We start from the raw sequence: 24,258 nt of genomic DNA on the forward strand, positions 1-24,258 counted from the left end.
TTGGATGGGCACTTGAAGGAAATGCAATGCCATGGGGATAGAGCAGGGGAAGGGGAGAGACTGGATTGCTCCAGAGAGCCAGCATGGACTTGATGGGCCGAATGGCCTCCACCTGTGTCAGAATGACTATCTCATCCAAAAGATAGCACCTCCAACAGTACACAACTCCCTCGGTTCTCCCCCTCTGACAGTGCTGCTCTCCCTCAGTACTGCACATTGAGCAGACCCAGTCTGCGCTCTTATACAATGGAGCTGATTGTGTTAGGGACATTGCCCCCTCAGACAGTACCCAGTCAGAGACCCTTCCCTCAATAGGCAGAGTCCCAACCTCCCTCCCTCCACCCCTCTCCCAACTCCCCATCCCTTCCCCCTCCCCTGCCCCCCACTGATTGTGTCATTTGACTCAAAGCCAAAACCACACACTGATTTCAAGATATTTTATTTATAAATATTCACATCTGCCGATGAAGTTTGGCGCCATTTCTAGAAAAGTTCCTGTGCGCTACCTGGAGACATTGGCATCAGCATCACGCAATGGGCACAAAAAATAAACTTGCAGCCCGAGGGCAAAGGGCACTCCCCAAACTGGTCACCAAGAGATGGGATTGTCCTGTCCCCAGTCGGCTTCACCTTTAACCCTACTCATTCCTGTTTGCTGAGTGGGGGGTGGGGTTAAGGGTCAGTTGTGATTCACTTGGACACTTTCTGGGGAGAAGAGGGGCAGAACAGCTCAATTCTGGAGCAAAGATGTCAAAACTTATTAAATATTTAGATGCCCTGCCCTGAAAATAAGACTGTGGGAATCCAGCACCCCTCCCCACCCCACAGATACCTCTCCCCAACCTCACTACCCCCAGATACCCCTCCCAAACCTCGTTACCCCCAGATACCCCTCCCAAACCTCACTACCCCCAGATACCCCTCCCAAACCTCACTACTCCCAGATACCCCCCTCCCAAACCTCACTACTCCCAGATACCCCCCTCCCAAACCTCACTACCCCTCCCAAACCTCACTACCCCCAGATACCCCTCCCAAACCTCGCTGCCCCCAGATACCCCTCCCTCCCAAACCTCACTACCCCCAGATAACCCCCTCCCAAACCTCGCTGCTCCCAGATACCCCTCCCGAACCTCACTACCCCCAGATACCCCTCCCAAATCTCACTACCTCCCAGATACCCCTCCCCAACCTCACTGCTCCCAGATACCCCTCCCCAACCCCACCACCCCACAAGTACCCCTCTGAAACCGCACCACCTAATACCCCTCCGAAACTCCACCACCCCACACTTATCCCTCCCTTCCCCCAGAGATACCCCTCCCAAACCTCACCACCCCACAGATATCCTTCTCTTATGCCACCCAGCCAAGTCCGTGGGCTTTATAAAACTACAGCTGATTGCCTGCAGGAGTGGGGGTGGGGCTAGGAGGAACTGCCCACCAGGGTGGGGGAGCAGCCCGCGGAGCGGGAGTGAGGCTCGGAGGAGCATGCCCACGAGGGTGGAGGAGCAGCCCGCGGAGCGGGAGTGGGGCTCGGAGGAGCATGCCCACCAGGGTGGAGGAGCAGCCCACGGAGCAGGGTGGGGCTGCCCACGGGGTGGCTGCCCCCAGGGGATTTGATGAGATTTTAACTCTTTCTAGGTTGCAAGAAGTTGAAGGGTTTGAGTTTCTGGATGCTGTGCCTCTCCCAGTAAGAGCTCGGGAGGGAATCAGTTTCCATTTCACCTGAAATCTCAAAAATCCTCCAAGAAATCTCCCCCTGCTGTTCCCAAACCCCTCCCACCATCAACCGGAATGACTGTGGATCCCAGACAATCTCCTGTAAATTCTGATTGAACCAGGAGACGGTCGAGATCTCACTGGGTGGGAAGGAGCGGGGGGTGGGGATAAAGGGCGAGGGGGAGGGGGGGGTGCATGGGGGAAGAGCAGGAGAGAGAGGGGGAATGGGGGAGGGAGTGGAGAGGGTAGCACCATTAGAGACCATTGGGCCACAGTTAAACTCACCGATTCGCAGGAGGGATTTCCCCCATGCCCCAAGTTAAGGAGAAGACACCCCGTGTCCTGCAAACTCTCAACCTATTGGGATGGGTCTCAGCCAGGTTGCTAAGGAGACAGGTCCCTCTCGCATGGTGAGCAGTTTGATACGTTAACAGTCGAGATTTCACTTGCACAATGGGTCTGGATCTACCCGGTTCAACCTGTACAAAAAAAGCCCAATGTCTCTCTTGAAAAGGCAGCACAATATGAAATGGAATATAAGGCAATTAACCGTGTAAACATGGTTAGCAACAGACTCTCCTGCTCCTGTCCACTGGGAAATACTGCTGATAGTCCCCACTTCCTCTCAATAACCATTACTCCTTACAACACGCCTTGAGGGTTATGATCCACTCAGAGATCAGCCAGTCCACTACACATCACCCAAATTTGGCTGCTTTTAATCTTAAAATCTTCCTGACATGGGCTGATCCTTTTTGCTCGGCATCTCTCTCTGGATTGGTTGTTTTATTGGTGTCTAGGCAGGTTAACACACACCCCACCAAACGGTGAACCCAACCCCTCATTTCTCCCGACACCCCCATTCCACAGAAGCCAGGGTGGGTGTGCAGTGCAGAAAGCCAGATTCACCCCCTCCGGTTAACATCGCTGATGAGGCAGGTCCCTTGTGGCCAGACCACTTAAACATAATCTTGGGGGCTAGCTACCCCTGGACTGGGGCTAACGTCCTTTCATTTTCCCAGTAACAAGGCAAGAGGTGACGGGTACGAACAGGCTACTGCCTCCTAACCATGAAGACAATGACCATCAATACAACCCCCCAAAGACAGCTCCTGGTTCTCCCTGCACTCACACAGACCCTGCTTACTGAGCTTAGACAGACTGATGGACACTAACTGCGCGGTTACAGACCTGCTCACTGTCAGCGACAGTCACAGGGCCCCTGTCGAGGGTCTGGGGTATACCTGAGGCACTGAGATCAGACATTCCATCATTCACCTGAACCCCAGGACACACCCAGTGAAAAAAACAGGTATTTCAGGAGAGGGAATAAGACTGAGAAAGCACTAGCACCAAGTCTTCAAGAACCTGGAATTTCCATTAATGCCTCAGCTAAGCACTGACTGACTGAGGATTCAAAACTCCAAAACAAACAACACAGATAGAAACTTTTCTCTTTTTAAAAAATAAAGTCCCGGAGTTTCTTGGTTGATCAGATGTTTTAAAAGTCTGGGAGTGTTTGCTCTCTTTTCCCAGCGGATCTGGACACAGAATTCAGATTGGCAGCTTCACTGTATGGCATAAATAAAAAGGAGCTTGGTCTGAAAACGCCAAAACTTGCTTCGCTCCTGGGATGCGCCAGGGCTGTCAGGCAGGGGTGACTGCTCGGCTGGGAAGGGCATCACTAGAACAATTCTGCACACATCACTGGAACCTGAGTGTTTGATCGAGAGTCGAGCTTCCGTGTTACTAAACATAAGGATGAGCTTGGTGCATGAACGTTTATATTTATTAAAAATAGTGCTTGTTCCTCTGGCCTTCAGGTCCCAGGCACTGGGTTAAGCTAGAAGCCTAATCACTCCATTATCGGAGCCCAGTAGGAGCAGACGCTTTGCCGGAAGGATCCCCAGGCTTGTCAGCGTCCCGCGGAAATTCTCTGAGCTCAGCCTGTTCATGGCGACAGGGACCGAGTTGTCCAGTAGTGAGTAGATCCCAATGCGATTGGCTACTGTACCAGCCACAATATCATTGCCGTGGAGATCGAAGGTATGCACAGGGTCAGACAGCGACCTGTAGTGGTGGAAGGGCTTTTGGTCGGACTCTTTCCAGATAGTGAGGGAGTGATCTGTCGAGGAGCTGACCAACATATTAGCCTCCACAGCCTGAGAAAGGGGAAAGAAAAACTGAGTGAGCAGAGGGAGAACAACAATGTGCATTTACATAGAACCTTTAAAGCAGTACAATATCTGAAGGTGCCTGACCAGCGTGTTCTTGATAAAGGCATTTTTGACATAGAGTCTGAGAAGATTAGGACACAGGGGCTTGTTCGAAGAGGTAAATTAAGAGGAGGATCTTAATGGAGGTGGAGAGATTAAGGGAGGAAGTTCCAGAACTTGGGATCTACTTGGGATAATTCAAACAGGTTTTTATCCATCAGTTTTAAATATCTACAATTATTCAGCCTTGGCTGATGTTCCCAGTATTGCTGGAGAGTTGGGTTGAGCTCCCTCAAGGGCAGCTATGGTGGGACAGTGGACCCAGGGACAGTCACCAGTATCTGACTCTCACTGCAATGTTTACCTTTCTGTGAAATTTTAGCCAAAAAATACACTCCTCACCCACGCACTGGACCACAGAACACAAACACAACTCACTTAACCCTCGCCAGCCTGCAACATTTCAAAGGAAAGGAGGGAGACAGAAAGCAGGAAACTATAGGCAAGATAGCCTAACATCTGTCATCAAAAAAATGCTGGAATCCATCACGAAGGAAGTAGTAGCAGGACATTTAGAAAATCATAAAACAATCAGGCAGAGTCAACATGGTTTTAGAAAAGGGAAATAGTGTTTGACAAATTTATTACAATTCTTTGAGGATGTAACAAGCAGGGTGGATAAAGGGGAACCAGTAGATGTAGTATATTTGGAATTCCAAAAGGCATTCGATAAGGTGCCACATAAAAGATTACGGCACAAGATAAAAGTTAATGGTGTTGGGGGTAATATTTTAGCATGGCTATGATCTTACTGAATGGTGGAGCAGGCTCGAGGGGCTGAATGGCCTACTCCTACTCCTAGTTCTTATGTAAACTATTCGGAACCAGTGGTGGCAGGGCTGGACAAGCAATGGAGAGATTAGGGAGTTCAAATCCCTCGAAGGCAAGCTGGGAAACGGAATGCAATAAATCTGGTGATTTACCAGCCAAGACCAAATAAAACGACCATGGCATTTGACAGATTTTGGTTAAAACCCCAACTGCTTCATTAATGTCCTTTAGGGAAGGAACCCTGCTGGCCTGACCTGGTCCCATTCACCGATTCACTAACCAGTGATAATCCTCAATCAGTCTCCCTAGTTACCGATTCACTAACCAGTGATAATCCTCAATCAGTCTCCCTAGTTGCCGATTCACTAACCAGTGATGACCCTCAGTCTCCCTAGTTACCGATTCACTAACCAGTGATGACCCTCAGTCTCCCTAGTTACTGATTCACTAACCAGTGATGACCCTCAGTCTCCCTAGTTACCGATTCACTAACCAGTGATGACCCTCAGTCTCCCTAGTTACCGATTCACTAACCAGTGATGACCCGCCGTCTCCCTAGTTACCGATTCACTAACCAGTGATGACCCTCAGTCTCCCTAGTTACCGATTCACTAACCAGTGATGACCCTCAGTCTCCCTAGTTACCGATTCACTAACCAGTGATGACCCGCCGTCTCCCTAGTTACCGATTCACTAACCAGTGATGACCCTCAGTCTCCCTAGTTACCGATTCACTAACCAGTGATGACCCTCAGTCTCCCTAGTTACCGATTCACTAACCAGTGATGACCCTCAGTCTCCCTAGTTACCGATTCACTAACCAGTGATGACCCGCCGTCTCCCTAGTTACCGATTCACTAACCAGTGATGACCCTCAGTCTCCCTAGTTACCGATTCACTAACCAGTGATGACCCTCAGTCTCCCTAGTTACCGATTCACTCACAAGTGGGAACAATCTCTCAGTTTTCACCCCCTCCAGAACCTGCCTAATTTTCACCACCTCTTTAGCTCCAAGTATTTATCCAATTCCCTTTGGGAAGTTATTATTGAACCTGTTCCCATCGCCCTTTCAGAATGAACATTCCAGATGGGCAGGAGCTTGGCTTGTGAGCAGACATCCAATGGTCAGTCTCAGGGAGATGAGGGATCAATCACCAATCCTTGATCAATACCATCAATCGTTTCACCGGGAGATAGTTTAATGGAAATATTCTACTGTTCCTCCTTGTAATAATCAACTCTGCCAGTATTAAGTGGAGGAAGTGGGAGATCACAGGCAGAGTGCCCGCAGTACAGGGTTTCACACAGTCTTCAGCAGCATTGGTACTGATGGACTACACAAGGGGTCAGTGTGAAAACCAGGTAATAATTCGGAACAGAATGCAAGTCCCCAGTCTGAGGGTGGATGGGGAGGGGCTAGTTCAGTCCCTCTCTTAGTCTTCCCTCACCCCCTTAACCCAATCAGTGTGAGTTTTTAAACTTCGAGCTCAGGTACTCACTCGTCATGAGTTCCGGTTCAGTGACCTGAACGAGGTCGAGAGATCATGTTGAGTTTGTTTAATTCTACAGCTCAAGGGCACTCCCAGGTCCAGTAAACAGAAGCAGTGGCTGCTCATCCACCCCCCACCAGAAACCTGGACAATCAGTCACACACTTCAGCACTCCCTGTGCTGTGGGTTCAGGGAACTGGGCAGCTGGCAAAGGCTGTGCCACACTGACCACCCAGCTCCCTGACTCACTGACCAGTGCACTGGTCAGTCACACTCCTGCCCAGCTAGTGTCCCCAGGGGCTGTGACAGGAGACTGGGTCTCTTACAGTACCTTGATTTGAAGGATGTCACTGTCATGTGCTTGCCACACCTTCATGATCAGCCCTGTCCTGGTGTCCAGCAGATAAATGTAGCCGGAAGAGAAACCCACAGCAACTGACCGCCCACTAGGACTGACCGCCATACAGCGAATCAGCCCGGCTGTCACACTTGTGTTCAGTTTGAAGTCATGCTGCAAAACAGGTCAGAAAATGGTGACTTGCAGGATCCGACCACCTCAGAGTTTCACCGACAAAGACAGCTCGAACTCAGTTTCATTTCACCAAACCTCAGCCGAGGTGCAAATTCCAAACGATGCAAGACTGAGCAACAGCAGTTATAAAAAGGCACAAATCACACCAAACCCAATGCTGCCCTCTCCCCAACACCCAGACTCCACAGGATTACTGGGCAGGGATAGGAGCAGGAACCCGGGCTGATTTCCCTCTCTATAACCCAGGGTCAGTGGGGATCAGGGGCAGGAACCCGGGCTGATTTCCTCTCTCTAACCCAGGGTCAGTGGGGATCAGGGGCAGGAACCCGAGCTGATTTCCTCTCTCTAACCCAGGGTCAGTGGGGATCAGGGGCAGGAACCCGAGCTGATTTCCTCTCTCTAACCCAGGGTCAGTGGGGATCAGGGGCAGGAACCCGAGCTGATTTCCTCTCTCTAACCCAGGGTCAGTGGGGATCAGGGGCAGGAACCCGAGCTGATTTCCCTCTCTCTAACCCAGGGTCAGTGGGGATCAGGGGCAGGAACCCGGGCTGATTTCACTCTCTCTAACCCAGGGTCAGTGGGGATCAGGGGCAGGAACCCGGGCTGATTTCCCTCTCTCTAACCCAGGGTCAGTGGGGATCAGGGGCAGGAACCCGGGCTGATTTCCCTCTCTCTAACCCAGGGTCAGTGGGGATCAGGGGCAGGAACCCGGGCTGATTTCCCTCTCTCTAACCCAGGGTCAGTGGGGATCAGGGGCAGGGACCCGGGCTGATTTCCCTCTCTCTAACCCAGGGTCAGTGGGGATCAGGGGCAGGAACCCGGGCTGATTTCCCTCTCTCTAACCCAGGGTCAGTGGGGATCAGGGGCAGGGACCCGGGCTGATTTCCCTCTCTCTAACCCAGGGTCAGTGGGGATCAGGGGCAGGAACCCGAGCTGATTTCCTCTCTCTAACCCAGGGTCAGTGGGGATCAGGGGCAGGAACCCGGGCTGATTTCCTCTCTCTAACCCAGGGTCAGTGGGGATCAGGGGCAGGGACCCGGGCTGATTTCCCTCTCTCTAACCCAGGGTCAGTGGGGATCAGGGGCAGGAACCCGAGCTGATTTCCCTCTCTAACCCAGGGTCAGTGGGGATCAGGGGCAGGAACCCGGGCTGATTTCCCTCTCTCTAACCCAGGGTCAGTGGGGATCAGGGGCAGGAACCCGGGCTGATTTCCCTCTCTCTAACCCAGGGTCAGTGGGGATCAGGGGCAGGGACCCGGGCTGATTTCCCTCTCTCTAACCCAGGGTCAGTGGGGATCAGGGGCAGGGACCCGGGCTGATTTCCCTCTCTCTAACCCAGGGTCAGTGGGGATCAGGGGCAGGAACCCGGGCTGATTTCCCTCTCTCTAACCCAGGGTCAGTGAGGATCAGGGGCAGGAACCCGGGCGGATTTTATTGCCCTGACCTCAGGCAGTTTGGGTAATTGCTGCTCCAGGTGTTATGAGCTCACTTGGCCAAGCAGGAAGGGAAAGGTTTTGCCCCTCGTGACTCTGGGGTTCAGCTCTCCCCTGGGCTGTGCCCATGTCCACGTGGATAACGATTGTGCTGTACAGCAGGGCTCAAAATGCTGTAAAGAAGGTGAGACGGGTGCTGCTGTCTCACTGCAATGTTCGAGTGACATCGAGTGGGAAAAGCCGGAGAGAAAGAATGAAGCTACATTTCTATAGCGCCTCTCACAACCTCAGAGCTACCGAAGCACTTTAATCAATGAAGTATGCAGTAAAGTGCACTCACTGTTGTAAAGTAGGAAATACAGCAGCCAAATTGTGCACAGCAAGATCCCACAAACAGCAATTTGATAATGACTAGGTTTTTATTAAATGATGTTGGATGAGGGATAAATAATGCTCAGGAGACCGGACAGAAATCCCCCTCAGTAGTGACCCTCCGACAGTGCAGCACTCCCTCAGTACTGACCCTCCGACAGTGCAGCACTCCCTCAGTAGTGACCCTCCGACAGTGCAGCACTCCCTCAGTACTGACCCTCTGACAGTGCAGCACACCCTCAGTACTGACCCTCCGACAGTGCAGCACACCCTCAGTACTGACCCTCCGACAGTGCAGCACTCCCTCAGGACTGACCCTCCGACAGTGCAGCACTCCCTCAGGACTGACCCTCCGACAGTGCAGCACTCCCTCAGGACTGACCCTCCGACAGTGCAGCACTCCCTCAGGACTGACCCTCCGACAGTGCAGCACTCCCTCAGGACTGACCCTCCGACACTGCAGCACTCCCTCAGTACTGACCCTCCGACAGTGCAGCACTCCCTCAGTACTGACCCTCCGACAGTGCGGCACTCCCTCAGTACTGACCCTCCGACAGCGCGGCGCTCCCTCAGTACTGACCCTCCGACAGTGTGGCGCCCCCTCAGTACTGACCCTCCGACAGTGCGGCGACCCCTCAGTACTGACCCTCCGACAGCGCGGCGCTCCCTCGGTACTGACCCTCCGACAATGCGGCACTCCCTCGGTACTGACCCTCCGACAGTGCGGCGCTCCCTCGGTACTGACCCTCCGACAGCGTGGCGCTCCCTCGGTACTGACCCTCCGACAGCGTGGCGCCCCCTCAGTACTGACTCTCCGACAGCGTGGCGCTCCCTCGGTACTGACCCTCCGACAATGCAGCACTCCCTCGGTACTGACCCTCCGACAGTGCGGCGCTCCCTCGGTACTGACCCTCCGACAGCGTGGCGCTCCCTCGGTACTGACCCTCCGACAATGCAGCGCTCCCTCGGTACTGACCCTCCGACAGCGTGGCGCTCCCTCGGTACTGACCCTCCGACAATGCAGCGCTCCCTCGGTACTGACCCTCCGACAATGCAGCGCTCCCTCAGTACTGACCCTCCGACAGTGCGGCGCTCCCTCAGTACTGACCCTCCGACAGCGCAGCGCTCCCTCAGTACTGACCCTCCGACAGCGCAGCGCTCCCTCAGTACTGACCCTCCGACAGCACAGCACTCCCTCAGTACTGACCCTCCGACAGCGCAGCACTCCCTCAGTACTGACCCTCCGACAGCGCAGCACTCCCTCAGTACTGACCCTCCGACAGCGCAGCACTCCCTCAGTACTGACCCTCCGACAGCGCAGCACTCCCTCAGTACTGACCCTCCGACAGCGCAGCACTCCCTCAGTACTGACCCTCTGACAGCGCAGCACTCCCTCAGTACTGACCCTCCGACAGTGCAGCGCTCCCTCAGTACTGACCCTCCGACAGTGCAGCACTCCCTCAGTACTGACCCTCCGACAGTGCAGCACTCCCTCAGTACTGACCCTCCGACAGTGCAGCACTCCCTCAGTACTGACCCTCCGACAGTGCAGCACTCCCTCAGTACTGACCCTCCGACAGTGCAGCACTTCCCTCAGTACTGACCCTCCGACAGTGCAGCACTCCCTCAGTACTGACCCTCCGACAGTGCAGCACTCCCTCAGTACTGACCCTCCGACAGTGCAGCACTCCCTCAGTACTGAGGGGCATGACTGAGAGAATTGGTCACTTCTCCTCATGTGACAGAGATGTGGACTGATTTAGGGGGAGAACACCAGGAAGGTTCCGGGTTCCCTGGAGGTTTGTAGATTCGGGGATGAGGTGTGAAAAATGATAAAAAGTTTTGACATTGTAGGTTGAGACAAACTATTTCCGCTGCTGGGCAGGGCAGGGCGGGGAGTCCAGAACAAAGGGGCAGAATCTTAAAATTCAAGCCAGGCCGTTCAGGGACGATGTCAGGAAGCACTTCTTCACACAAAGGGAAGTGGGAATCTGGAACTCTCTCCCACAAAGCTGTGGATGCTGCAGGGATTAATTGGAATTTCCAGGACTGAGATTGATGGATTTTGTGGTCAGGGCTTTATGGGATATGGAATTAAGGCAGGTAAAGGGGGTGAGTTACTGATCACCAATGATCGAACTGAAAGGTAGAACAGGCACGAGGGACCGAATGGCCATCCTGCGGCTCTCCTATGGAGCTAACCCGGGCGCTGCCCCATAATGCTCTACACTGGTACATCAGGCAGGTGAACTTTCATCTTTGAACCCTCTTGTTGAACCTTCCCCCAGAGTGGGGACGACCAAAAAATGAAAGGGTCACATTCCTACGAGCAGCTCTGCACCAGCAGAGGCCGAGCGTCTTCCTGGACAGGAGAAGGAGCAGAGCTGAGACCCCAGTCTCAGCCCGGCTTCCTGGGGTCAATCCCCGGGGTTGGGGGGAGGGGTTTACCTGCAGCCCCGGCTTCCTGGGGTCAATCCCCGGGATGGGGGGAGGGGAGGGGTTTACCTGCAGCCCAGGCTTCCTGGGGTCAATCCCCGGGTTGGGGGGAGGGGAGGGGTTCACCTGCAGCCCCGGCTTCCTGGGGTCAGCCCCTGGGGTTGGGGGGAGGGGAGGGTAGGGAAGGGGTTTACCTGCAGCCCCGGCTTCCTGGGGTCAATCCCCGGGATGGGGGGAGGGGAGGGGTTTACCTGCAGCCCCGGCTTCCTGGGGTCAGTCCCTGGGGTTGGGGGAGGGGAGGGGTTTACCTGCAGCCCCGGCTTCCTGGGGTCAATCCCCGGGGTTGGGGTGAGGGGAGGGGAGGGGAGGGGTTTACCTGCAGCCCCGGCTTCCTGGGGTCAATCCCCGGGGTTGGGGGGAGGGGAGGGGTTTACTTGCAGCCCCAGCTTCCTGGGGTCAATCCCCAGGGTTGGGGGGAGGGGAGGGGTTTACCTGCAGCCCCGGCTTCCTGGGGTCAATCCCCGGGGTTGGGGGGAGGGGAGGGGTTTACCTGCAGCCCCGGCTTCCTGGGGTCAATCCCCGGGATGGGGGGAGGGGAGGGGTTTACCTGCAGCCCCGGCTTCCTGGGGTCAATCCCCGGGATGGGGGGAGGGGAGGGGTTTACCTGCAGCCCCGGCTTCCTGGGGTCAATCCCCGGGGTTGGGGTGAGGGGAGGGGAGGGGAGGGGTTTACCTGCAGCCCCGGCTTCCTGGGGTCAATCCCCGGGATGGGGGGAGGGGAGGAGTTTACCTGCAGCCCCGGATTCCTGGGGTCAAACCCCGGGATGGGGGGAGGGGAAGAGTTTACCTGCAGCCCCGGCTTCCTGGGGTCACCCCCGGGATGGGGGGAGGGGAGGAGTTTACCTGCAGCCCCGGATTCCTGGGGTCAATCCCCGGGATGGGGGGAGGGGAGGAGTTTACCTGCAGCCCCGGCTTCCTGGGGTCAATCCCTGGGATTGGGGGGAGGGGAGGGGTTTACCTGCAGCTCTGGCTTCCTGGGGTCAATCCCCGGGATGGGGGGAGGGGAGGGGTTTACCTGCAGCCCCGGCTTCCTGGGGTCAATCCCTGGGATTGGGGGGAGGGGAGGGGTTTACCTGCAGCCCCTGCTTCCTGGGGTCAGTCCCTGGGGTTGGGGGGAGGGGAGGGGTTTACCTGCAGCCCCGGCTTCCTGGGGTCAATCCTCGGGGTTGGGGGGAGGGGAGGGGTTTACCTTCAGCCCCGGCTTCCTGGGGTCAATCCCCGGGATGGGGGGAGGGGAGGAGTTTACCTGCAGCTCTGGCTTCCTGGGGTCAATCCCCGGGATGGGGGGAGGGGAGGGGTTTACCTGCAGCCCCGGCTTCCTGGGGTCAATCCCCGGGGTTGGGGGGAGGGGAGGGGTTTACCTGCAGCCCCGGCTTCCTGGGGTCAATCCCCAGGGTTGGGGGGAGGGGAGGAGTTTACCTGCAGCTCTGGCTTCCTGGGGTCAATCCCCGGGATGGGGGGAGGGGAGGGGTTTACCTGCAGCCCCGGCTTCCTGGGGTCAATCCCCGGGGTTGGGGGGAGGGGAGGGGTTTACCTGCAGCCCCGGCTTCCTGGGGTCAATCCCCGGGATGGGGGGAGGGGAGGAGTTTACCTGCAGCCCCGGCTTCCTGGGGTCAATCCCTGGGATGGGGGGGAGGGGAGGGGTTTACCTGCAGCCCCTGCTTCCTGGGGTCAGTCCCTGGGGTTGGGGGGAGGGGAGGGGTTTACCTGCAGCCCCTGCTTCCTGGGGTCAGTCCCTGGGGTTGGGGGGAGGGGAGGGGTTTACCTGCAGCCCCTGCTTCCTGGGGTCAATCCCTGGGGTTTGGGGGAGGGGAGGGGTTTACCTGCAGCCCCTACTTCCTGGGGTCAATCCCCGGGCTGGGGGGAGGGGAGGGGTTTACCTGCAGCCCCGGCTTCCTGGGGTCAATGAAGTGCAGCACAGAGTCAGCAGTCCCGGTGATAACGCTGCAGTGAGGGGCCGGCATCGAGGTGACGGCAGTGACCGGGTTCCGAGAGTCGAAACTATCAAAAATCCGGATTGTCTTCCCTGCGAAACAAACACTAACAGTCAGGAAGAGTGAGCGGGGGGAAGGGGGAGAGCCGGGTGCGGTGGGAGCTTTTGTTGCTGTGATTGTGAAGCAGGTAGAAGTGGGTCTGGCCTCCCACAGAATCCAGTGAACATCTGACGACAACAGCAAGGCTCCTGCTGCACCCCTCCTCACCCCCACCTTGGGCTCCAGCTGCCCCCACCCCCTCACTCCCCCCACCCCCCTCCCCCAGGGCTCCCGCTGCCCCCCCCCTCACCCCAGCTCCTGCCGGCCCCCCCCTCACTCCCCCCACCCCCCAGGGCTCCCACTGCCCCCCCACCCTCCCACTGCCCACCCCCCAGGGCTCCCTCTGCCAGCCCCCCCCCCCACTGGCTCCCGCTGCCCCCCCTCACTCCCTCCAGCCCCCAGGGCTCCCGCGCTCTGTCGCAGGACACTGAGGGTCTCTAGTGGTCGACACCAGTACAGCAGCTTGTGGCACCTGCAGAATTCGGGATGAACTCCAGCCAATCAGAAAATCAATCCACAGGCACCAATAACACACAGCAGCTCATTCCCCTCCCCCCTTCCCCCCCACCCCCTTCCTCTCCCCACTCCACCCCCTCCCCATACCCACCCCTCCGCTCTCCCTCCTCTGCTGCAAACCCCACCTCAGGCTGGGGTATAATTCCCACACAACACTGGCATCTCACCCAACCAAACCTAATCGAGTGGTGACTGCCTGCTTCACTATGTGGGGCATCACAGCTCAATCTGACCCTGTCCTCACCCATGTCCACACACCAGTCTTGTACATGTGAATACATGTGGTTTCACACAGACACACATGCAGTCACACACACAGGTTCACAATCACATGCGTGCTCAGTCACAGAGGTTCACAATCACATGCGTGCTCAGTCACACACACAGGTTCACAATCACATGCGTGCTCAGTCACACACACGCCAGTAAGTCACTGGGGTTTTGATCTGCAGCAAAAAGAACAGCTGATTTGCCTCTCCACACTCCAGGGGCATGAATGCAGCAGAGCCCAGCACAAAGGCAGGGCACTCCCCTGTGTTACTGGACACAGAGTATTTATCACTGCATTAATCTGCTGCTCTCACCTGTGAACTGGTCCCAGAGGTGGACGGAACCATCACAGCTGACCACCTGCTGTAGGGACTCAGCCTGATGGACATAGAAGACAGACTTTCTGTGCTCCGAGTAGGTCAAGCGTGACTCTATCTCCCTGGTCCCATCACCATAGTTATACAGTGGCCACAGACGCACTGTCTTGTCCCGGCTCGCACTCAGGAAGAAGTCCTCGCTACCCAGGACGGAGAGGCATTTGACCGTGCCCGCATGGCCAGTGAAAGTCTGCAGCTTGATCTGATGGAAAGAGAAGTGTGTATTGTGTTGACTCAGCCCGATCTCGTACTGCCAGTATGCCAGCCAGTTCCCATACAGCACTCTCGCACTCCTAGGCAGCTCCTGCTTCAGGGCACTGTCCTCCTGTGACCCCCCAAATGCCAGGGGTTGGGGGCACTGCTTCACTTGGGCCAAGTGATGACTCTCCGACGTGGAATCTGGTGGGATCTCAATACGATTGCCAACCATCACGCTCCCAAACGTCCCAGTCATTCCGTCATCTCCTGCGAGACCACCCCGTGTGCTGAAAGTAAAGCCGTTCTCCTGATGGGTCTCCGGGGGGAGGAGATGTGGTGATTTGGGACCCTGCACACTGACTGTTTCCTGGTACAGTGTCATCAACATACACACGTGATCGTGGTTCCGCAAAACCTTCTTGATAATGGAATCTCCTGGGAACAGGAAAGAGGTTAATGATTGGCAAATTGCCCCTCCAGAGAGAGTCCAAGAAAAAGAGCATCCGAGAGTGAGAGAAAGAGAGAAAGAGAGAAAGAGCACAGGGCACTGCGCATCAAATCTCTCCCCCCATTCCCACTCCAATACCCACAGTGGTCCTAAACCGGTCCCCACTCCCTCCCAACACCCAAACTTACCCCCCTCCCTCTCCCTGAATTCATTCCCAACCCCTCCCCCTTCCCCCTTCCACCCCTTCCCATCCCCCACACGTCCTCACCGATCAGGCAGTTGAATGGGATGTAAGCAGAATAGGCCATCTCCGGACTGAACACTTTCTCCAGCTCCTCAAGAGCAGCAAGATCCCAGGCCAGCTCGTTGCATTCAGACAGACCTGTGCATCGGGCACTGGAATCTTCACTCGCTCCCATCTGTAGAGGCCAACACAAAACACAGGGAATGCACAGTTTCCCGAGAGCTGGGAGTCATTCGCTGCACTTACCCCTCCGATTGCAGACACATGGGGCTAAGGCCCAGTCTGAAACGTTACAGTGTGAGATCTATCCATCCCCGTAACACAACAAGGGATGTTACTGGGAAGGAGAATTCCTCTCTGTCCCTCCCAACACAATTCCAAATATCGTTCACAGCAGAAACTGTGTACATTCTGGGAGGGATTCCACACAATCCAGGCTAAAAACAGCAATCAGACAAACAATGTCATTCAGTTTTTTGTAGTGTTGGTTAAAACTAACTTCTATAGTACCCTTTCCCAGCCTCAAGACTCTACAGCACTCCCTCAGTACCGACCCTCCGACAGTGCGGCGCTCCCTCAGTACCGACCCTCTGACAGTGTGGCGCTCCCTCAGTACCGACCCTCCGACAGTGTGGCGCTCCCTCAGTACCGACCCTCCGACAGTGCGGTGCTCCCTCAGTACCGACCCTCCGACAGTGCGGCGCTCCCTCAGTACCGACCCTCCGACAGTGTGGCGCTCCCTCAGTACCGACCCTCCGACAGTGCGACACTCCCTCAGTACTGACCCTCCGACAGTGTGGCGCTCCCTCAGTACCGACCCTCCGACAGTGTGGCGCTCCCTCAGTACCGACACTCCGACAGTGCGACACTCCCTCAGTACCGACCCTCTGACAGTGCGGCGCTCCCTCAGTACTGACCCTCCGACAGTGCGACACTCCCTCAGTACTGCACTGGGAATGTCTGGATGTTTGTGCTCAAGTCTTCGGAGTGGGACTCAAACCCTCAACCTTATGACTCAGAGATGACAATGCCACCTATAAAGCCACAGTTGGTTATTAGCTGCGCATGGATAGAGGGACATTTTCCAGTGGCCTACCTGCTCCTTCAAGTCCGGAAGGACAGAGAATCCCTCAAAGAATCGACACAGCGTCTCGCTCATGTGCTGAGTCACCATCTCCTGTCCAATTCTCAAACACACGAGGGCGATAAGACTGAGTGTCTTCACACAGAGCACAGAGCGAGCCTGCACTCCACTGGGGAAACTGAGACACACACACACACTGGTTACAAACATCTCCTGCAAACCAGAACCCCCCAGGGGTACAAACAAGAATAGCAACCGGTGAAGAACACCCCAACCCGGACTCTGAACAGGGCACAAATAAAATTCATGCAGTAGAGATGATATCCACGTTCAGAGGCTGCTGGGCCGAGCAGAGGTCCCGGATATCAGAGTCACAGCGAGATGGGCACCGTCCCCAAACACTCCCAGGACAGACACAACACGGGGTTAGATACAGAGTAAAGCTCCCTCTACACTGTCCCATCATTGTACCTCTGTCCCAATCTCAAGAAAGCTCCCCCACCTCATATTCATTGCCGTTTTCACATTTCTCACACCAGCTCCTGTCCCCTGCAATGAGATTCCCAATTCCATCCTTGCAATCAGTGAATTGGGGACAGTTGGCGATTTGGGTCCCCGTTCACTGCCCAGAGTCATCATGTCGGGTCCCCTCCAGCTGCCTGGGCTGCAGTCGATCTCTGGGTGGAGAGTGGTGTCTAACTCACTGCACCAACTCTGTCCTGCTCAGCAAAGCCATGCCTGAGGTTAATAAATGTTCCTGTGAGAAAGCAGGTCCCACCGACATGGATTCCCTACTAGGTCTTCAGGACATTGGACCCACCTGGTGTTGGGAGAGGTGAGAACCTCCAGTGCTGGAAGCAGCACCTCCTGGTTGATTTTGGGCAGAACATCCATTAGCGTGGTGTCAGACAGGTAAACGATAATCTTCTGCATCAGGACCATCGCTGACAGTAACCCTGCCTCCTTCCGACTGTTCAACCGCCAGCTGTTGCTGGGGCCAACCTGCAGGGTCAGAGGTCAGGCCAGCATTAACCCTCTTGGCCACAGCAGGTAACCCCTCCCAGTGGCTAAATTACCTGGAGCCCATCTTGGACTGGTCACTAACCACATGTGATGAATCGAGAATCCAGATGTGACTAATTACATATTTGATTCACCAAAAGAAGAGTGAGTAACAGACACAGTCATCAGTCAGTGATCTCAACACTCATTGGCACGGTGTGTGAGGGTGAACTTTAACCTTTGTGTGTTTGTTGGTAAAATGGAAAGGGTATGAGTGTTTTTTGATCATTGTGGCTGCTTTACTTCCATGGTTACTAAATGGTGCGAGATGTTTATTTAAATCGACGTGAACTATATTCACCTAATTGTGAGAGCGCGAGAGGAGTTTCGACTAAAATTAGTGCAGATGGTTAAAACAAATGTTAATGCAGCATCACCTGGTGCTGGTCAGTGATACTTACCGGCCAACGTTGGGTTAAACTTGGTGTCATTCAGGATTACACTGACCACAAATACACCATAAACAATTAAACGTGTTCGGCAAAATACATTCAGCTGACGTTTAATAGTTAGGAATAAATTTGACAGTCCAGTGTTGAACAGTACACGCTCAGCGAGCGCCCTCTCTCAGACCCCTCGCGCTCAGCGAGCGCCCTCTCTCAGACCCCTCGCGCTCAGCGAGCGCCCTCTCTCAGACCCCTCGCGCTCAGCGAGCGCCCTCTCTCAGACCCCTCGCGCTCAGCGAGCGCCCTCTCTCAGACCCCTCGCGCTCAGCGAGCGCCCTCTCTCAGACCCCTCGCGCTCAGCGAGCGCCCTCTCTCAGACCCCTCGCGCTCAGCGAGCGCCCTCTCTCAGACCCCTCGCGCTCAGCGAGCGCCCTCTCTCAGACCCCTCGCGCTCAGCGAGCGCCCTCTCTCAGACCCCTCACCTTCTGTGTGAGCAAGTGTTGTCTAATGGCTCTCCTGAACGGCCTGGCTCTGATTTCCAGGTTCTGTCCCCGTGTCCGAGACTCCCCCCACCAGCAGAAAACATTTCTCTCCATCTGCCCTTCAGCTCCTTTCAAAACCCTAAGAACCTCAAACAAATCACTGCTTAACCTTCGATATTCCAGGGACGACAAGCCTTGTTTATGTAATCTCCCCTCTTCATCTAACCCTTTGTAGCCCCAGTTACATTCTGGTGAATCTGTGCTGCACTTTTCCAATCTATCCTTTCTAAGGTGTAGTGATCTGAACTGTACACAATGCTCTAGATGTGGTCTAACCAGGGCTTTGTACAGCTGAAACAAAAGGGTCCGCTCTCTGCCTTTATATTCCAGACCTCCAGATATAAACGCTAACATTCCAGTAGCCTTAGTGATTTTTTTTGTTGGTACCTGTCCATTACATTTTAGTGATGTGTGTACACGGATCCTTAAATCTCTGGACCACCAACGTTCCTAGCTTTTCACCAGGTAAATAATATACCGATTTCTCCTTCTTTGGGGCAAATTGGATGAACTCACCAGCATCAAAATCCATCAGCCAGGTTTTCACCCACTCACTAAATCTATCAATGTCTCTTTGTAATTAGACACACTCGTCTACACTGCTTAGATAACATCAATGATGTGCTTTTTTGAAGTGTAGTCAATGTTGTAATGTAGGAAACGAGGCAGCTATTTTGCACACAGCAAGATCCCACCAACAGCAATCTGCTAATGATCAGATCATCTGTTTTGGTGAGCTTGATTGAGCGATAAATATTGGCCAGGACACTGGGGAGAACTCAACAGCTCTCCTTTTGAAGTCGGATCTATTATATCCACCAGACAGCACTGATGGGGCCTTAATTTAATGCTTCATCCAAATGATGGCACCTCTGACGGTGCAGCACTCCCTCAGTCCTGCATTGGGACTGTCAGCCTGGATTATGTGCTCACGTCTCTGGAGTGGGACTTGAACCCAAAACCTACAGACTCAGATGAGAGTGCTAACCACTGAGATACGGCTAATTGAAGGAGTTGTGACCCGTCCTACAACCGATGACCTATACACTCTTGCCTCCAATAATGCCTGGCTTAACTTGCTTTCCCAAGTGAAGAAACAGGACTCCATTCAACCTTACTACATCTAAAATTAGAATCAGAACGACTACAGAGTCAAAGGAGGCCATTCGGCCCATCGCGACCATGCCAGCTCTCTGAAAAGGCAACTCATTCAGTCCGACTTCCCTGTCTACTCGCTGTGTCCCTGCAAATTTTGTGTCTTCACATAATTCTCCAATTTCCTTTTGAAAACCTCAATTGAACCAGCCTCCACCACACTCTCAGACAGAGCATTCCAGATCCTAAACACTCACTGAACCTGCCTCCACCACACTCTCAGACAGAGCATTCCAGATCCTAAACACTCACTGAACCTGCCTCCACCACACTCTCATTCCAGATCCTAAACACTCACCGAACCTGCCTCCCCCTCACTCTCATTCCAGATCCTAAACACTCACTGAACCTGCCTCCACCACACTCTCAGACAGTGCATTCCAGATCCTAAATATTCACTGAACCTGCCTCCACCACACTCTCATTCCAGATCCTAAACACTCACCGAACCTGCCTCCCCCTCACTCTCATTCCAGATCCCTAAACACTCACTGAACCTGCCTCCACCACACTCTCAGACAGAGCATTCCAGATCCTAAATATTCACTGAACCTGCCTCCACCACACTCTCATTCCAGATCCAGAACACTCACTGAACCTGCCTCCACCACACTCTCATTCCAGATCCTAAACACTCACTGAACCTGCCTCCACCACACTCTCATTCCAGAACCGAAACACTCGCTGAACCTGCCTCCACCACACTCTCATTCCAGATCCTAAACACTCACTGAACCTGCCTCCACCACACTCTCAGGCAGTGCATTCCAGATCCTGAACACACGCTGAACCTGCCTCCCCCACACTCTCATTCTAGATCCTAAACACTCACTGAACCTGCCTCCACCACACTCTCATTCCAGATCCAGAACACTCACTGAACCTGCCTCCACCACAATCTCAGGCAGTGCATTCCAGATCCTAAACACTCACTGAACCTGCCTCCACCACACTCTCATTCCAGATCCAGAACACTCACTGAACCTGCCTCCACCACAATCTCAGGCAGTGCATTCCAGATCCTAAACACTCACTGAACCTGCCTCCACCACACTCGCAGACAGTGCATTCCAGATCCTAAACACTCACTGAACCTGCCTCCACCACAATCTCAGGCAGTGCATTCCAGATCCTAAACACTCACTGAACCTGCCTCCACCACACTCTCATACAGTGCATTCCAGATCCTAAACACTCACTGAACCTGCCTCCACCACACTCTCATTCCAGATCCTAAACACTCACTGAACCTGCCTCCACCACACTCGCAGACAGTGCATTCCAGATCCTAAACACTCACTAAACCTGCCTCCACCACAATCTCAGGCAGTGCATTCCACATCCTAAATATTCACTGAACCTGCCTCCACCACACTCTCAGACAGTGCATTCCAGATCCTAAACACTCACTGAACCTGCCTCCACCACACTCTCAGGCTGCACATTCCAGATTCTAAACACTCACCGAACCTGCCTCCACCACACTCTCAGACAGTGCATTCCAGATCCTAAACACTCACTGAACCCGCCTCCACCACATTCTCAGACAGTTCATTCCAGATTCTAAACACTCACTGAACCCGCCTCCACCACATTCTCAGACAGTTCATTCCAGATTCTAAACACTCACTGAACCTGCCTCCACCACACTCTCAGACAGTGCATTCCAGATCCTAAACACTCACTGAACCTGCCTCCACCACACTCTCAGACAGTGCATTCCAGATCCTAAATATTCACTGAAACTGCCTCCACCACACTCTCATTCCAGAACCTAAATATTCACTGAAACTGCCTCCACCACACTCTCATTCCAGATCCTAAACACTCACCGAACCTGCCTCCACCACACTCTCATTCCAGATCCTAAACACTCACTGAACCTGCCTCCACCACACTCTCAGACAGTGCATTCCAGATCCTAAACACTCACTAAACCTGCCTCCACCACACTCTCATTCCAGATCCTAAACACTCACTGAACCTGCCTCCACCACACTCTCATTCCAGATCCTGAACACTCACTGAACCTGCCTCCACCACACTCTCATTCCAGATCCTAAAGACTCACTGAACCTGCCTCCACCACACTCTCAGGCAGTGAATTCCAGATCCTAAACACTCACTGAACCTGCCTCCACCACACTCTCATTCCAGATCCTGAACACTCACTGAACCTGCCTCCACCACACTCTCATTCCAGATCCTAAACACTCACTGAACCTGCCTCCACCACACTCTCAGGCAGTGAATTCCAGATCCTAAACACTCACTGAACCTGCCTCCACCACACTCTCAGACATTGTATTCCAGATCCTAAACACTCACTGAACCTGCCTCCACCACACTCTCATTCCAGATCCTAAACACTCACTGAACCTGCCTCCACCACACTCTCAGGCAGTGCCTTCCAGATCCTAAACACGCACTGAACCTGCCTCCACCACACTCTCAGGCAGTGCATTCCAGATCCTAAACACTCACTGAACCTGCCTCCACCACACTCTCATTCCAGATCCTAAACACTCACTGAACCTGCCTCCACCACACTCTCAGGCAGTGAATTCCAGATCCTAAACACTCACTGAACCTGCCTCCACCACACTCTCATTCCAGATCCTAAACACTCACTGAACCTGCCTCCACCACACTCTCAGACAGTGCATTCCAGATCCTAAACACTCACTGAACCTGCCTCCACCACACGCTCAGGCAGTGCATTCCAGATCCTAAACACTCACTGAACCTGCCTCCACCACACGCTCAGGCAGTGCATTCCAGATCCTAAACACTCACTGAACCTGCCTCCACCACACTCTCAGACAGTGCATTCCAGATCCTAAACACTCACTGAACCTGCCTCCACCACACTCTCATTCCAGATCCGAAACACTCACTGAACCTGCCTCCACCACACTCTCATTCCAGATCCGAAACACTCACTGAACCTGCCTCCACCTCACTCTCAGGCAGTGCCTTCCAGATCCTAAACACTCACTGAACCTGCCTCCACCACACACTCAGGCAGTGAATTCCAGATCCTAAACACTCACTGAACCTGCCTCCACCACACTCTCAGGCAGTGCATTCCAGATCCTAAACACTCACTGAACCTGCCTCCACCACACTCTCATTCCAGATCCTAAACACTCACTGAACCTGCCTCCACCACACTCTCATTCCAGATCCTAAACACTCACTGAACCTGCCTCCACCACACTCTCAGGCAGTGCATTCCAGATCCTAAACACTCACTGAACCTGCCTCCACCACACTCTCATTCCAGATCCAGAACACTCACTGAACCTGCCTCCACCACAATCTCAGGCAGTGCATTCCAGATCCTAAACACTCACTGAACCTGCCTCCACCACACTCTCATTCCAGATCCAGAACACTCACTGAACCTGCCTCCACCACAATCTCAGGCAGTGCATTCCAGATCCTAAACACTCACTGAACCTGCCTCCACCACACTCGCAGACAGTGCATTCCAGATCCTAAACACTCACTGAACCTGCCTCCACCACACTCTCATTCCAGATCCAGAACACTCACTGAACCTGCCTCCACCACAATCTCAGGCAGTGCATTCCAGATCCTAAACACTCACTGAACCTGCCTCCACCACACTCGCAGACAGTGCATTCCAGATCCTAAACACTCACTGAACCTGCCTCCACCACAATCTCAGGCAGTGCATTCCAGATCCTAAACACTCACTGAACCTGCCTCCACCACACTCTCATACAGTGCATTCCAGATCCGAAACACTCACTGAACCTGCCTCCACCACGCTCTCAGACAGTGCATTCCAGATCCTAAACACTCACTGAACCTGCCTCCACCACACTCTCAGGCAGTGCATTCCAGATCCTGAACACACGCTGAACCTGCCTCCCCCTCACTCTCATTCCAGATCCAGAACACTCACTGAACCTGCCTCCACCACACTCTCATTCTATATCCTAAACACTCACTGAACCTGCCTCCACCACACTCTCATTCCAGATCCAGAACACTCACTGAACCTGCCTCCACCACAATCTCAGGCAGTGCATTCCAGATCCTAAACACTCACTGAACCTGCCTCCACCACACTCTCATTCCAGATCCAGAACACTCACTGAACCTGCCTCCACCACACTCTCATTCCAGATCCAGAACACTCACTGAACCTGCCTCCACCACAATCTCAGGCAGTGCATTCCAGATCCTAAACACTCACTGAACCTGCCTCCACCACACTCGCAGACAGTGCATTCCAGATCCTAAACACTCACTGAACCTGCCTCCACCACAATCTCAGGCAGTGCATTCCAGATCCTAAACACTCACTGAACCTGCCTCCACCACACTCTCATTCCAGATCCTAAACACTCACTGAACCTGCCTCCACCACACTCGCAGACAGTGCATTCCAGATCCTAAACACTCACTGAACCTGCCTCCACCACAATCTCAGGCAGTGCATTCCACATCCTAAATATTCACTGAACCTGCCTCCACCGCACTCTCAGACAGTGCATTCCAGATCCTAAACACTCACTGAACCCGCCTCCACCACACTCTCAGACAGTTCATTCCAGATCCTAAACACTCACTGAACCCGCCTCCACCACACTCTCAGACAGTGCATTCCAGATCCTAAACACTCACTGAACCTGCCTCCACCACACTCTCATTCCAGATCCTAAACACTCACTGAACCTGCCTCCACCACACTCTCAGACAGTGCATTCCAGATCCTAAACACTCACTGAACCTGCCTCCACCACACTCTCATTCCAGATCCGAAACACTCACTGAACCTGCCTCCACCACACTCTCATTCCAGATCCGAAACACTCACT

At 54.1% G+C, this 24,258-nt stretch overlaps 1 protein-coding gene across 4 annotated transcripts in view; it reads right to left on the minus strand.

The window, feature by feature from the left end:
* Nucleotides 1-1,300: 1,300 nt before the first annotated feature.
* Nucleotides 1,301-24,258, minus strand: part of wdr81 (WD repeat domain 81) — a 48,598-nt gene continuing 25,640 nt past the window's right edge. Inside the window, exons 5-11 of one of the 4 annotated variants that reach the window (XM_068025121.1) lie at nucleotides 17,081-17,262; nucleotides 16,273-16,438; nucleotides 15,201-15,351; nucleotides 14,224-14,919; nucleotides 12,971-13,116; nucleotides 6,591-6,770; nucleotides 1,301-3,883 (exon numbers count right to left, since the gene is read on the minus strand). In XM_068025121.1, the coding sequence (XP_067881222.1) occupies nucleotides 3,560-3,883; nucleotides 6,591-6,770; nucleotides 12,971-13,116; nucleotides 14,224-14,919; nucleotides 15,201-15,351; nucleotides 16,273-16,438; nucleotides 17,081-17,262 (1,845 nt within the window). In that variant the 3' untranslated portion in view covers nucleotides 1,301-3,559. Of the gene's footprint in view, nucleotides 3,884-6,590; nucleotides 6,771-12,970; nucleotides 13,117-14,223; nucleotides 14,920-15,200; nucleotides 15,352-16,272; nucleotides 16,439-17,080; nucleotides 17,263-24,258 lie in introns of those variants that run through there. The other 3 variants (XM_068025125.1, XM_068025122.1, XM_068025124.1) reach the window with 3 other exon arrangements.

Source organism: Heterodontus francisci, unplaced genomic scaffold (assembly GCF_036365525.1).
Source record: "Heterodontus francisci isolate sHetFra1 unplaced genomic scaffold, sHetFra1.hap1 HAP1_SCAFFOLD_778, whole genome shotgun sequence".
Lineage (NCBI taxonomy): Eukaryota > Metazoa > Chordata > Chondrichthyes > Heterodontiformes > Heterodontidae > Heterodontus > Heterodontus francisci.